The 15361-nt window shown below is 44.9% G+C and overlaps 1 protein-coding gene across 2 annotated transcripts in view; it reads left to right on the forward strand.

Annotated features, from left to right (window-relative positions):
- LOC117748470 (apoptosis-stimulating of p53 protein 2-like) overlaps positions 1-15071 on the forward strand; it is a 24908-nt gene extending 9837 nt beyond the window's left edge. For both annotated transcript variants that reach the window (XM_034558295.1, XM_034558375.1), the window contains 17 exons: positions 1511-1658; positions 1774-1887; positions 3544-3620; positions 3776-3877; positions 4570-4747; positions 5467-5678; positions 6079-6243; positions 6920-7130; positions 7224-7346; positions 7436-7542; positions 7923-8307; positions 9064-9824; positions 9915-10052; positions 10196-10329; positions 10435-10601; positions 11357-11556; positions 12588-15071. In XM_034558295.1, the coding sequence (XP_034414186.1) occupies positions 1511-1658; positions 1774-1887; positions 3544-3620; positions 3776-3877; positions 4570-4747; positions 5467-5678; positions 6079-6243; positions 6920-7130; positions 7224-7346; positions 7436-7542; positions 7923-8307; positions 9064-9824; positions 9915-10052; positions 10196-10329; positions 10435-10601; positions 11357-11556; positions 12588-12629 (3264 nt within the window). In that variant the 3' untranslated portion in view covers positions 12630-15071. The remainder of the gene's footprint in view (positions 1-1510; positions 1659-1773; positions 1888-3543; positions 3621-3775; positions 3878-4569; positions 4748-5466; positions 5679-6078; positions 6244-6919; positions 7131-7223; positions 7347-7435; positions 7543-7922; positions 8308-9063; positions 9825-9914; positions 10053-10195; positions 10330-10434; positions 10602-11356; positions 11557-12587) is intronic.
- The last annotated feature ends 290 nt before the right edge of the window (positions 15072-15361 follow it).

Raw genomic sequence — 15361 nt, forward strand, 5'->3', positions numbered from 1 at the left:
TGTGCTTTGTGTTCACCGCTCATCAGCAAAGTTGGCGAACTTGCTAAATACAAAACGTGCTTTAAACATCGGGCACGTTAGACTCGTTGACGTTAGCGTTGAGCCTCAAACTGTGATTGGCGGGTCGCTACGTCACTCCTGGGAAGTCCGAATGCGGTCGATTCCGTTCACCTGGCTGCAAAAAGAAACCAAGATGGCGACGGCCTGAAATGCCAAACTCGAGGCTTCAGTCCACAAACCAGTTGGGTCGACGACGTCCACCTCTTATAAACCGTCTCTGAGCTCAAAGCCCGTAAATACATACTCACAGTGTTGGCCATATTTAATTTTTTAGGCTTGTAGAGGGAAGAAGCTCAAAGACAGAAGAGGCTGAATGCACACAAATAAATACAGAGCGTCACTTTAGAAACCATGAAGGACACGTGTTTGGTTCGTCACGTCAGGAAGGCTTTTCATCTGTTTTATTATTCAAAAATTAATGCTTTCTTCCTTCCACTCTGATTTATTTAATCTGTAAAAGGGAGGTTTTTATGTTTTTATGTAAAAGCACTTTGAGCTACATAGTCTAACCTATATAAATAATAATAAAGGTTATTATTATTATTATTATTTACCTACGCATCAGAAGTATAAATAGCTCTTTTCTACTTCACTCCGACCTCGGTAACAGCCGACGACGCCTGCATGTAAATGATGCCGCAGTCAGTTTTCGCAAAGGTCAACGAAGGTTTTTCTCATTTTCTCACGTCCGGCCAAGTGGAACGAAGTGGAGACGAGGGGATGAAGCCTAGCTCGGCTCTGGCGGTTGGTCGTACGTTGAAATCCTCACGCGGCTCAAAGTCCTCCGACGAGCCTCTGAGCAAGTCGCCGCCACCCGGCGGCATGAACGCGAGCTTGAAACGCTGCCTCTGTGTGCTTTATGGGAGCCGATCTGGCTCTGGGCCCCGACAGCAGATACCCTGCTGGAGTAACAGATGGCCCGGTGCATCATGGGAGTTATGTCCACAAATATCTATTACAGTCCATGAACGGCACAGGAAAGCTGCCGTTAAGGTGAACGTGACGCATCCCATACCGGTGGTAACTATAGCGACACAATCTGTCAAAGGACGTGCCAGTGTTTTAAAAAAGCACAGGTAGGTCGTGTCCTAAATGTTCTTAATTCTTCTGGTTCGGATGCTGTGTTTTGGTTACAGAGAAAAAACAAGGTTGTCTCCTTTGATGAGAGATTGTCATTTCTAATTATGGTGAAGTGACTTCTACTATTACAGGTGAAACATTTACACTTTCATTACAGAACAGAGGTTATGGCAAGAGGCAGAGAAGAAAACACGAAAATAAATCAATACTGATTCTAAAAAACATTTAAATCGACTGGTAAAATATTACTTAACTACTAATTTATCAGAATAAAGACAATTGCATGATATAACCTGAAAAATAAAATGTGTATAACCATCATCCCCCCCCCCCCCCCCCCCGGTGTGTGTGTGTGTGTGTGTGTCTGTAGATGTTCCTCACCGTGTACCTCAGCAACAACGACCAGCACGTCAGCGAGGTTCCCATCACGCCGGAGACGCTGTGCAGAGACGTGGTGGAGCTCTGCAAGGAGCCCGGAGAGGCCGAATGCCACCTGGCCGAGATGTGGAGAGGCTCAGGTGAGTCTCCACCTGGGAAAAAAAATAAATTAAATAAAAACACAAACAGATATAAATCGTCGTTTCTCATCCCATTTTCCCTGAGACTGAACACGGTGTTTTTCAAACCAATCAGAGCACGCCGTTGGAGAAGGGGAGCGGATGCTGGACGTGTTGCAGCGATGGGGGCAGCAGATGGGGGAGGTCCGCTACCTCCTGCGTCACCAGAGAGCTCCGGGAAGAGAGTCGGGTGAGAAACAGGCTGGATGGTGGGAAGCCAGTGAGGGGTCGTGTTCTTGTCGATGCACATGGGGGAGAGAGGGGGGTGGGGGTGGGGGTGTGGGGGGGGGGGGGGGGGGGGGGTCGAAACCTCCAAACTCCTCTCAGGTGAAAAGAAAGAGCAGCTGGTGACTCCGTGTGTGTGGAGGAGGTGACACATGGCGGCCTCCGTCCTCCACGGGAGGAACAGTGGATAGTTCACAGAGATAAAGACGTGTTATTATTGGGAGGAAAGAAGAAGGACCGATAGCTTTTCTTTGTCCACAGCAGTGTATACAAACACGTACTTTCCTGGGAAGTCCTTTTCCAGCCTCAATATGGTGGTTTGCCATCCCCCCCCCCCAGAGGAAAACTAAGAAATCTGGGTGCCCAGTTCAGATTACACAAGCTTTAAACTTTAAACACGGCAAAGGAAGTGATGGGAGTGATGTCGCTGGAACCTGTCAGTTATTTATTTTACATGCTTCTAACTATTTATTTATTTCCCTCATGCCATCTCAGCTTATGTTCAATAGGTTACATTCTCCCAATCTCAAAATTGAAAGAAAATAAGACGGCGCAGCTTAAAAAAAAAAAAAGGAAACGCATTAAAACCACAGCTTATAAAAAAAAAACTAATCTTAAATAGTAGTAAAAAGTGCTCGTGAAAGAGTGGAGAAATATGACAAATGAGAGGAGTGTAAATACTTAAATATAACGCCGGCCTCCAGTCGAGTCTTCGCAGTAATCCAGTTGTTGTATTTGTGCGCATGTGGAGGTGAAGTGAAGCGCACGGTGCAGATCAACACTGTAATCAGCTTATGACTCAAAGGAAGTTGTGTGTGTGTGTGTGTGTGTGTGTGTGTTTTGTTGTCTATTTCTGTCCCAAAAAACAAAGAAATCCCCTCTGAGGTTTTCCTGCTCTGACTTTTTCATTGTTAACCTCGATGTTCACAAAGACCTGATCACTAAATTACTGTGAAACCACTGCAGAACACCCCCCCCCCCCCCCCCCCCCCCCCCCCAAAAAAAAACAAAACATGACCTCAGAGGATAAAGCTGTTAAAGCTGTTAAAAAAAGACTTCCTGTCTGTGGCTGTCAGCTCAAAGCCCATTGGTTCCTATTGAAAACGTTCATTTAAAAAAACACAAATGTATAGTTTTTTTTTTTAAAGACTCAGTAATTTCCTAAAATAGCTTTTCGCTGTAGTTTTTTTTTTGTCGGGGACTATTTTCAGGGGCGGATTGATCCACATTTGGTGCCTCTGGAAATGAATAAAACACAACAACCAGATTTCAGACCTGTTCTTTCCAGAAAGAGAGAATACATCTGGCCACAGGTCTTTAGCACTAATACAAACAATTATTGTTGTCCTTGTTGAGCCTTTAAAACGTTGCGGGATGTCGATATCTGTGAGAGTTTACGAGGATACAACGGTGTGTCATCAGCCTAATTGTGATCGCAGAAGACAACGTCATTAGTTCTGCAGGTATTAAACCAGAGAATCCCTATTGACCATTGATATCTGTGCCAGATTTCACTGTAATCCATCCAAAAATGTTATAGGAAATTAGATTCTGGACGATACTTAGCGTCAAGAAATGCTGAACATTTAAAATTCTCATTTAAAAAAAAAAATATTTCCAGGTGGATCCAGAGCGGACCATCAGATGATGAAGAGGAACCAGGCGAAGGCTTCTGTGGAGAGATGTCTGGAGAACGGGGTGAGACCGTGTTTAGCCTAGCTTAGCACAAAGGCTGGAAGCAAAGGGAAACTGTTAGCCATAAAGAAAGAGAAGCTACATCCAGCAGTTAGGAGGTGAACTCTGACTGTGTGTGTGTGTGTGTGTGTGTGTGTGTGTGTGTGTGTGTGTTGCAGGTCTCGGCTCCTCGTCTGGACGTGACGCTGAGCGACCTCCAGGATCTGGCAACCAGACAGCAGCAGCAGATTAATGCACAGCAGCAGATGCTGGCCTCCAAGGTACGAAACACTGAACAATGATATTACTATCACAGCCCATAATAGTATACAAATACACAAATTCTGCTACAAGGGATTTCTGTTGTTTCTGCGTTAGCAAACCAGTGTTCCTAATGTTTCTAGCACGAGCAGCGGCGCCACGTTGTTATTCACGTGGATTCTTGAAGCACATTTAGATCAAAAAAACAACTAGAAAACTATTCTGTAAAAATATACAATTGATATATTTTGATCTGGGACAACAAAGAAAAAACATTTTCTTATAAATAATCGTTTTTAGAGCCTCAAGTGGCCATGGGAGGAACTGCAGTTTCACCAAATGCACACTGCGGACAACATAACAACAACAAAAATGGTTACGCTGGCATAAAGAAGCAGGTTGACAGCTGTTTTACTGTCATCCCATTATGTATCTCAGGAATCTAAATATACAGGGAAATAAAACATTTATACAGAAAAGAAAAACAGTGCCTGAAAATAAAATATAACATTTCTCAATTGAGGCTTTCTGGCGAGCGAAGTCTCCACAGCTCCCCGACTTGAATCTGACAATCAGGTCCACAGTGATGTGTCGGGCGTGTGGAGGTTTTGATCTTTGAACGCTCCTCTCAACATCTCCGTTTCCTTTTCTTCCACTTCTGTCACCGTTGCACTGAATGCGGTTGCGGTTGCGGTTGCGGTTGCGGTTGCAGGAGCAGCGGCTGCGCTACCTGAAGCTGCAGGACCAGCGGCAGCAGCAGCAGGAGACGTCCGAACAGGAGCGACTGCAGCAGCTCAGGGAGAACGCCCACAACCAGGAGGCCAAACTGAGGCGGGTCCGGGCCCTCAGGGGCCAGGTGGAGCAGAAGCGCCTCAGCAACAGCAAGCTAGGTCGGTGCGACGAAGTTTTAAAAGGAATGAGCATGAGGGCAATCGTCACGGCTGGAAAACGTGACACGGTTATTGTATCCGAACTTCGTATTTCCAAAAGAACCTTGAGAGGTTTTCCCCATTCACATCCATGAAAGTCAGAGTTTTCTGATAACGGCATTTAATTACGGTTAGAAGAACTTAAGACACAATGAGTCTTATTTATTAAGGCTTTTTAAATTGTTTTTCTGGAGCTGAAGCGACGCATTCTGTCTGTTTGTATTATAAAACACAACACCTGTTATTTATATGACACGGTGTGTGTTTTTCCTTTTTGTTAATGCATTGAACGGAGGACAACATGTATTTAATTTTATATATTTCATATATATATATATATTATATATTTCATATATATATATATTATATATTTCATATATATAGATATATATATAATACAATATATATAATATATATATACAAATATATATATATATATATATATATATATATTTATATATATGTGTATATATACACACACATATATTTTATATATATTATATTTATATATTTCATATATATATAATACAATATATAATGTTTATGTATATATATATATATATATATATATATATATATATATATATATATAATGTATATATATATATATATATATATATATATATATATATATATATATATATATATATATATATATATATGTGTGTTTGTTACTCCAGTGGAGGAGATCGAGCAGATGACCGGTCTGTTCCAGCAGAAACAGAGGGAGCTGCTGGTCGCCGTGACGCGGGTGGAGGAGCTGAGCGACCAGCTGGAGACGCTGAGGAGCAACAGGCTGGAGGCCCCTCTTCATCCTCCTCCTCCTCCTCTCCTTCATCACCACAACACCTCCTCCACAGCTGAGCTGGAGCGCCTCTATAAAGAGCTGCAGGTGAGACCCGAGTGGAGGACCTCCACGTGGCTTAGAGGGTCTTCAGTCCTTCCAGAGATAACCTGGATCTACTTGAAGCTCTGCTGGCTGAAGCTAAAGATCATTTTCACTATCGATTAATTTGCCAATGACTTTCTTGATTAATTGATTAATTGTTTGGTCTATAAAATGTCATAAAATAGTAAAACCGACAGTTCAAAAGCAATTTTAAAAACATAACTTCAGATTGTTCTCGATGTTTCATTAGCCCGGCTGACTAGTTTACTACTAGCGGCGAGCTGGTGTAGCTACTCACACTAGCTACAGGCTGCGCTAACTAGCTAATGCAGCGTTTGCAATGTTAGCTTCCGTCGTACCAGTTTTTCTTTTTTACCTTTGCGCTCCGTCCCCGACGCGGCAGTTGAGGAACAAGTTGAACCAGGACCAGAGCGGCCGGCTGCAGCAGCAGAGAGACAGCCTGAACAAGAGGAACCTGGAGGTGGTGTCGATGGACCGGCGGCTGGCCGAGCTCCGCCAGCGGCTCTGGAAGAAGAAGGCCGCCCTGCAGCAGAAAGAGAACCTGCCGGTGAGTGCACACAACCCCCCACTGCCCCCCCCAAAAACATTCAGTCAGCAAAATATAAACTTTCTATTAATCCTTTAAACTGGAGCAACGTGGCGACGACTGAGCCTGCAGCTAGCAGCTACATGCTAACGGCGCTAACAGTGCCAACAACGTTAACAGTGCTGACAGTGTTAACCTGGGGCTGAACCGGAGGGCGGGCGTTACGCTTTCGATACGTTACGTCAGTGCTAACCGCTAACCGCTGTTTGAGTAAAAGTACTAATACCAAAAGTCCTGCATTTAAAATGTTGTTTGAGTAGAAGTATGTAAGTATAATCAGGAAAATGTACTTCAAATAGTATGAATGTGTCCCCTGTGACTGTTTAATTATGTATTATATCATACGATTATTATATCTCATTTAGCACTGATCACATTCATGCTGGATTAATCTGCTAACCAACAGTTTTGCCGAACCAACAGTGCAAACCTCAATGTTATTACATCTTATATAAATTACAATTATTAACATTATTTTAGAGGAAAAGCAGAACATCCTCACATTTGTGAAGCTGGAACGAACCATGAAATGGTTTTACGTGAAAAAGGACATAAACCATTAAAATAGTTACCAATTAATTTCAACTCGTTGACATTTTACTGAACTGTTTGTTAAATATCCAATCGTTCCCTCCAGGCGGCTTCAGACGGAGTGGCCCCTCCGCACGGCGTGGGCTCCAGAGTGGCGGCGGTGGGGCCGTACATCCAGTCGTCAAGCTCTCAGGGGCCTCCGGTGCCGGCTCGCCACGAGGTTCTGGTGAAGCCGGCGTACCCGGACGGCACCGCCACACTGCCCATGCCCGACTCGTCCCAGAAGCCGCCTCCCAGACCAGCCAAACCCGCCTCAGGTACCTGAAGTTACTCTGAAGCATATCTACTATACGGTCCAAAGCATCGTTCGGACCGACGTGTGCCGACAGCAGTTTCTCTCCTCTTTACAGGTTTCTCCACGTCAAAAATAACCAAACACTCCGACTGGAGCGGCTCGTATTCGGAGTCCAGTGGAGGTTACAGCCACGCCTCCACCCTGCCTCGCATGTCCAGCCTCAGCAGCCACAACTCAGGTCAGCTGGAGCACGATGTCTACACGATAAATGATGCTGTCTGTGGTGATGATGATGATGATGATGCCCCCTCTTTTCCCTTTTCATAGGCGCTAAAACCCTCACAGATCAGAAGGCCTTCTCTGGGTCTGACATCCCGCCCCCTGTCCCGTCACAGACCAATCAAATCACTGAGAGCCTGCTCAGGGACAATCAGGTATCAAGGGACTCTCACTTCCATTTTCTCACTATTACATTGTTCATTTACGTGGATAAATCAAAGGAATCGATCACATTGTGACGCCCTCAGTCGATGTGACAGTCCTTGACTTGCTTGACTACTTCGATTTAACAACAATACCACTGAGAATAAGAATACTAAATGTTTTTAAAGTGACAGGAAAGCCTTGCAAAGCCATACAGCTTACGAACATGAGCTATGAATTGTTTCTACGTTGGCCTTCCTTACATTTCAGCTTGTTATGTTAATAAAAAGTATTTGATTGACTCCTTTTTTTCAATGTAGGCCGGAGTATCTGTGTAAATTTGTTATAATATTGACTATACTGTTATTTATTTCTGTGTTAACGCCTTTAGGCTTCTGGTAAAGGTTCCAACATGATGACGGCGCCGCCTCCAGTTCCCAGTAAGCCCAAGCCGTTCTCCTCATCCGGCCCGCCGACCTTCTCCAAGAAGCCCCCTTACTGCACCGGGACCTTCCCCGGTAAGGTGCGACCGGTCGGGGGCCAACTCAGGGCCCCGGGGGTCCACTCCAGCCACAGCCACACCCTCCCTCTGCCCAACAAGCAGGAGAGTCCGCCGGCCGCCGCCGTGCGGCCGTACACCACCGAGCTCTCGGAGGCCCCGCCCCCTCCGCTGCAGAAGCCTCAGACTCTGGCGGCTTCATCCATCTACTCCATGTACACCCAACAGGGGAAGGGCTACCAGGGCCAGGGCACGCTGCCCCGCAGCCAGCCCAGAGGTGACGCGCCCACACAGACCGCTAGTTAGCACTCTAGTTAGCACTCTAGTTAGCACTCTAGTTAGCACTCTAGTTAGCACTCTAGTTAGCATTGATTTGGATGTATTTTTCTGTTTCACAAACTATCAAACAGTTATTGCCACAAACATTTTGATTTATATGTTAAATTATATAGGTTTTAATCGGGATACGGTTTCTACTTTTTCACTTAAAGGGATAGTTTTGGGTGTTTTGATGTTGGGTTGTTTGAGATACTTGTCCACAGTCAGAAGACCCTCAGTTTGAAGAATCAGACAGAATCAGACGGTTGGCTTCGAAGCCCCGGACTCCGTTGACAAAAACAGTATAGAAAGTATAGCGTACACTTAAACGTACGATTTATTGCTTTCCTATAACGGCATTTCCATCATGACCACTAGTCCCCCTCGTACACCCAACTTATTGAATTATCTTCATCAAGGTGGAGGCAAAAATAAAATGTACGGTCTGTTCTCAAGTTAGAAAAGTCAAAACTTTAAAACTTTAAAGCTTTAAAGATGACGTTCCTGTTACTTATACTGTCAATATTTTTCTCATAACTATGAGCAGTTCCAAACACACAGATATTTAATATCCAGACAGGACTAAGAAAAGCAGAACATCTTCATATTGGAGAAGCTGGAAGCATAAAATGATTTCTGATTATTGATTAATTGATTAACTGACTAATCATTCCAGCTGTTAACCGGATGATTGGTTTGTCGTTGCTCCTCACAGTGTACGGGAAACCAGTGCTCCCAGCTAGCGGGCCGACTGCCGCCTCAGACATCACGACCTCTGGGTTTTGCGCATCCGAAGGGGTCGAGGCTGACAGCAGTTGCCGGGGCAACGGCGAGGGCGTCGGAGCAGAGACGGCGGAGCGCGGCACCCCGCGGCCGCTGAGCCCCACCAAGCTCCTCCCCTTCCTGTCCAACCCTCACAGGAACCCCAGCGACGCCGACCTGGAGGCCTTGCGCCGCCGGCTGCACCACGCCCCGCGGCCCCTGAAGAAACGCAGCTCCATCACGGAGCCCGAGGGCCCGGCGGGTCCCAACATCCAGAAGCTGCTCTACCAGAAAACCACTCTGGCCGCCATGGAGACCATCCCCATGGAGACCATCCCCATGGAGACGGTCGGCCCGGCGGGGACGTACGTCAGGAATCGCGAGGACGGGACAGGCGGCGGGGACGTCGCGTTCAGGGTCGACGGCGGCCAGCCAAGAGCCGAGAGCCCGGAGGACTGTCTGACCCCGCCCCCTCTGCCCCCCCGTGCGCCCATCCCCGACCTCGCCGCCACCTGCCGCCCCCTGCCGCCCCCTCAGGAGGGCAAGGAGGACGAGGAGGTTTGTCCGTCCGCCTCGATCCACCTGGACTACTTTGCCGATGAGTTCCCGCCCTACCCGCCCCCACCATACCCGTCCTGTGGGGAGGGGGATCAGGGAGACGACGGCCTCAGCCTGCAGCCGCCGGAGGTCACGGGACAGGTGACGGTGCCCCCGGTGAGTGTGACCCGGGTCACGGGGGAACAGGGTACTAGATCAAATTATCACGTCACCGAAATGATTACAGACAAATATTTCCCCTCTCAGGGGAAGAGGTCGATCCTCCGTAAAGCCGACTCGGAGCGGATCCACCACGGCATGCGGGTCAAGTTCAACCCTCTGGCCCTGCTGCTGGACTCGTCTCTGGAGGGCGAGTACGACCTCGTCCAGAGGGTCATCTACGACGTGAGTCACTCCCCCCCCCCACCCCTGGTCTTAATCTGCCGATCAGCGAGAGAGTTTGCCATCGCAGACCCCATCAAACGATGTTCCTTAAATCTTAGATTTGATCACTCGACATTATACACACTGTCCATCATTCCCTGCAGGTGGACGACCCCAGCTCGCCGAACGACGAGGGCATCACGGCGCTGCACAACGCCGTCTGCGCCGGCCACACGGACATCGTCAAGTTTCTGGTTCAGTTCGGGGTCAACGCCAACGCGGCCGACAGCGACGGCTGGTGAGTTTGCCGTTCTTCTCGGCCGTGTAGCCGTGGAAGACCATGACATCCTCGATGTTTACTCCTCCTCCGAAGCCGTGATTGAATCCCTCTCCTCGTCTGCAGGACTCCCCTCCACTGCGCCGCCTCCTGCAACAACGTTCAGGTCTGCAAGTTCCTGGTGGAGTCGGGGGCGGCGGTGTTCGCCACCACGTACAGCGACATGCAGACAGCCGCCGACAAGTGTGAGGAGATGGAGGACGGCTACGCCCAGTGCTCCCAGTTCCTCTATGGTGAGACTAAACACAACGTCTTCAGAGCGCTTATTGAACGTAGCAAACACCCTCTCCCCCCACCGATGGGGTTTGGTAAGTTCAATGAGGAGATTTCTTGGTGCTCTGAGATGAAGGGAGACCACGAGGAGTTTGTGTTGACTCTGAGGACCGTTCTAGAGGCCTTTAAAGGGGTTCAGGGGGTATTTACCGAAGTTCAGTGATTCTCTGAGACGGTTTTGGGGGTTTTAGGCCACGATCACGCAGAGAAACCTTCGTTTTTCTATGGAAGTTGTCGAGGTTTTGTGAAAAGGTTCCAACAAGGTTCTGGTGACGTTTGAATGTGGTTGAATGGATCATTTCAAGTAGGTTCCAGAAGCAAAATAAGTTTCCTTCCATTCTGTGAGATAAGAAGAGTCAGGGAGGAAGTTCTACGTGTCTTCTACGTTAAGAAGGTTTCGTGGGTATGGGGGTTTCTTGTGTGGATTTTGTGGGTCTCCAAGGACCATTGATGAGGTCCCAGTGGTCCCATTGACGTTACAGGGGTCCACATAACATTTGAGGGTGTTTCATTGTCCTGAGGTTGTTTTGAGGAGGTCTCAGGGCTCCTTAAAGGAGCTCTCACACGTTCAGTGTTCATTGAGGAGTCCTAAAGGAAATAATGAGGGAAGTTCATGGGACCCCTCATGGTGTTTCAGGGTCATTAAGGAGGTTTCATGTTACAACTCTGTTCAGAGTTTCTAAATGTCTCTCTCTCTCTCTCTCTCTATCGGCAGGCGTTCAGGAGAAGATGGGCGTGATGAACCGCGGCGTGGTCTACGCCCTGTGGGACTACGAGCCTCAGGGCGAGGACGAGCTGGGCTTTGTTGAGGGCGACTGCATGACGGTGCTGCGACGCGAGGACGAGGTGGAGACGGAGTGGTGGTGGGCGCGGTGCGGCGACCGGGAGGGCTACATCCCCCGCAACCTGTTGGGGGTGAGTTTAAAAAAAATTAAAAAAAAGGCTTGTCCGTTTTACAGCAGCATTTAAAACCGCCAAAAACTAAATACTTTATATTTATTTTTATATTTTTAATGAGCAGAAGAATTTCACGTGACCCGGCCTTTCGGCTTGATTATGTGCAAATTTACGAGTAACCGTTTTTGTAATTTTCCATGAATTTCCTTGAAAGAAACTGTTATTTGGGACTAATTCTGGATTTGAGAGCAGCTGAAAATATAGATACTTTTAAACAGAAACTAAAATAAATATTTATTCAGTCTAGCATTTTTATTACTTCTGATTTTATACAGTTAATTATGTGTTTTTATGCCATGGTGTTAGTATTTGTACATATTTATTTTGCTCAAATTGTACTTCTTTACTGTTTTACCTCAATCAATTTGTATTTAATGTATTTGTTTACTTTACTTAACTTAATTTGGTGTCCTTAAGTCTCTTCTTTTCCACATGTTCATCATTTTTAAAGCACTTTGTGTGCAAGGCGTTGTATAACTAAATAAACCTAATTGAAAAATGGAGAGAACGCTCTCAGACAGTTTATTATTCGATATCTCCGGAAAAGCCCGAAATTGTGATTACGGTAAAAAACGGATGGATCCATTTCACCTCAAGCCCTTCAAATATTAACTTGCTTGAAACTTTAATCCCCGTTAGTGTTGAATTGTACATTTTGGTAAGAGGTCACGTTATCCATTAAAAGGGATTAATTGGATGTGCATCAAGTGAACCCTCTCTCCATTTTCCATGAAAGAACCTTCTGAAGACCAAACGGTTCACTTCCTTTCCGAGAGGTTTGACGTCCCGCTCTCCACATTGAGCTCCACAGGGAATTGAACCGTCGACCCTGACTTCTTAAATCTCATTTGCGTTTTAATAATCTTTTTTTTTAAAGCGGCTCTGAGAATCCTGTTCCTCGACAGTCTCACGTAGGGGGTTTTGGTAATTAAACGTTATCTTAATGGTGTTTTTAATGAGAAATTCCTTTTTCCCCTTTTATTTGCCAGCTCTATCTGAGGATCAAGCTGCGGCAGAGGACCCTGGCTTAACCGCCGACGGACGGACCCTTGTCACGAGAGGGAGTTTAAACCTCTGGACTCTAATAAAAGAGAGAGAGACGGGTTGTTTTCTGACCCGCTGACGGACACGTTTGGTTTTTCAACCTCAGCACAAAGATTGACGCAATGAGCTCGTCGTCGTGGAAGAAGAAGAAGAAGAAGAAACAATAGTTCATCTGCATCCTGCGGTGAAATGAACCGATTACCAGTTTACCATCAGCTGTCCTGAGCCACCGAGGGGCCCTAAAAAAACTAAATGGGAAGATACGTTTTTTGGGGTCCATGTTGTAATTAGTTTTTTTCTTCATTTTACATGGAGAGAGAGAAAGAAAGAAAGAAAGAAAGAAAGAGAGAGAAAGAAAGAAAGATGCCTCGACGACATGCAACAGAGGTTGTTTGGTTTTGTCGTTATTGAAGCATTTAAAGGTACGATCACTTGGTTTTGTTACAGCTTCCACTGGTTTCACCAAATGTAGCAAATATTGGAATTACAACACATTTTGGACGTGTTTCACCAAATATGGAGTCATTTTTATACAGAGCCCAAAGTTTGTTTTTCACCTTTTTTTGTGTGTACAAGATAACAACTTGTGTGAACAACTTAGTGACTTAAGGGAACAATTTAAGGACTGAAGGGAACAAGTTAAGGACTTAGAGAACAAGTTAAGGACTTAGAGAACAAGATAATAACTTGTGGGAACAAGTTAGGGACTTAAGGGAACAAGTTAAGGACTGAAGGGAACAAGTTAAGGACTGAAGGGAACAAGTTAAGAACTTAGGGAACAAGATAATAACTTGTGGGAACAAGTTAAGGACTTAAGGGAACAAGTTAAGGACTGAAGGGAACACGATAATAACGTGTGTGAACAAGTTAGTGACTTAAGGGAACAAAATAATAACTTGTGTGAACAAGTTAGTGACTTAACGGAACAAGATAATAACTTGTGTGAACAAGTTAAGGACTTAAGGGAACAAGTGAAGGACTTCGGGAACAAGATAACAACTTGTGTGAACAAGTTAAGGACTTACGGAACAAGATAATAACTTGTGGGAACAAGTTGGTGACTTAAGGGAACAAGTTAAGGACTGAAGGGAACAAGATAACTTGTGTGAACAAGTTAGTGACTTAAGGGAACAAGATAATAACTTGTGTGAACAAGTTAGTGACTTAAGGGAACACGATAATAACTTAGGGAACAAGTTAATAACTTGTGGGAACAAGTTAGTGACTTAAGGGAACAAGTTAAGGACTGAAGGGAACAAGATAACTTGTGGGAACAAGTTAGTGACTTAAGGGAACAAGATAATAACTTGTGGGAACAAGTTAGTGACTTAAGGGAACAAGTTAAGGACTTAGGGAACAAGATAATAACTTGTGGGAACAATGTTAGTGACTTAAGGGAACAAGATAACAACGTGTGTGAACGAGTTAGTGACTTAAGGGAACAAGTTAAGGACTTAAGGGAACAAGATAACTTGTGGGAACAAGTAAGTGACTTAAGGGAACAAGTTAAGGACTTAAGGGAACAAGATAACAACGTGTGTGAACGAGTTAGTGACTTAAGGGAACAAGTTAGTGACTTAAGGGAACAAGATAACTTGTGGGAACAAGTTAGTGACTTAAGGGAACAAGTTAAGGACTTAAGGGAACAAGATAACTTGTGGGAACAAGTTAGTGACTTAAGGGAACAAGTTAAGGACTTAGGGAACAAGATAATAACTTGTGCCAACAAGTTTGTGTCGTGAGCGAAGAAGTTATGGAACAGAACCATAAATTGAGCAAGAAAAGAAAAAGGGTCTCTGTAGTGCAGATTATGTTCCACCAGTTAATTATTTAAATTATTTTATAATTTGTAGCCAGTTCTTGTTGTGCACTTTTGCAGTTTTGTTATTAATGTTCCCAGAAACACATACAGGGTGTGTTGAAGCACTTGTTTAAGAGTATGAAACGGTTTGGATTTGTTTTTTTAATTATTGTTATAAAAGTTTATTCATAAAAGTCCCTGTTTGGCACAGAATTTGTGTCGTTTTTTTTTTTTAAAGATAAAGTCGGAGGCATTTTTTTTTTTACATGTTCAGTAGATCATCACTAGATATCATATAGTGATCATTTAATAATTTTTTTTGTGTCGAAACTGAGGACTTAAATTACAAACTCCTAAAAATCTGTGTAATCTCAGTATTCTTTTCTAATATACTGGAGCGGTAGATTTATTACATTTTCCCAAATAATGTCTTAATCAGAGGATGCAAGCGGTGTGTTTTTTATTTAGCTAGGCTAACCTGCTTCCTGTCTTTGTGCTAAGCTAAGCTAAGCTAAACACACCCCGGACCTCTCTCTCTGTTCCGGACACTCGGATATGAAACTGATTTATTCACGTCCGACTCTGGAGAACAGGAAGATTCATTTCTTAATAAAAAGAAAAAAAACTATTCACACTTTCTTTCCTCAGTGTTTCGTTTTTTTTTTTTTTTTTTACATCCTGCAGAAAAAATACAAATGATTTAAAATGACAGTTTCCGTCACGTTGTTTCAAACGGTTTATTTATTAGCTGGAGGGACAGTCGGGGAAAATCCACTCTTTTAATGTTTAAATGTTCAGCTGACCTCTAACGGGGTCATTGCACACTTTGACCTCTCGGGGTCGTCGCACACTTTGGCCTCTCGGGGTCGTCTCACACTTTGACCTCTCGGGGTCGGTCGTCGCACACTTTGACCTCTC

This window comes from Cyclopterus lumpus, chromosome 1 (genome assembly GCF_009769545.1).
Source record: "Cyclopterus lumpus isolate fCycLum1 chromosome 1, fCycLum1.pri, whole genome shotgun sequence".
Lineage (NCBI taxonomy): Eukaryota > Metazoa > Chordata > Actinopteri > Perciformes > Cyclopteridae > Cyclopterus > Cyclopterus lumpus.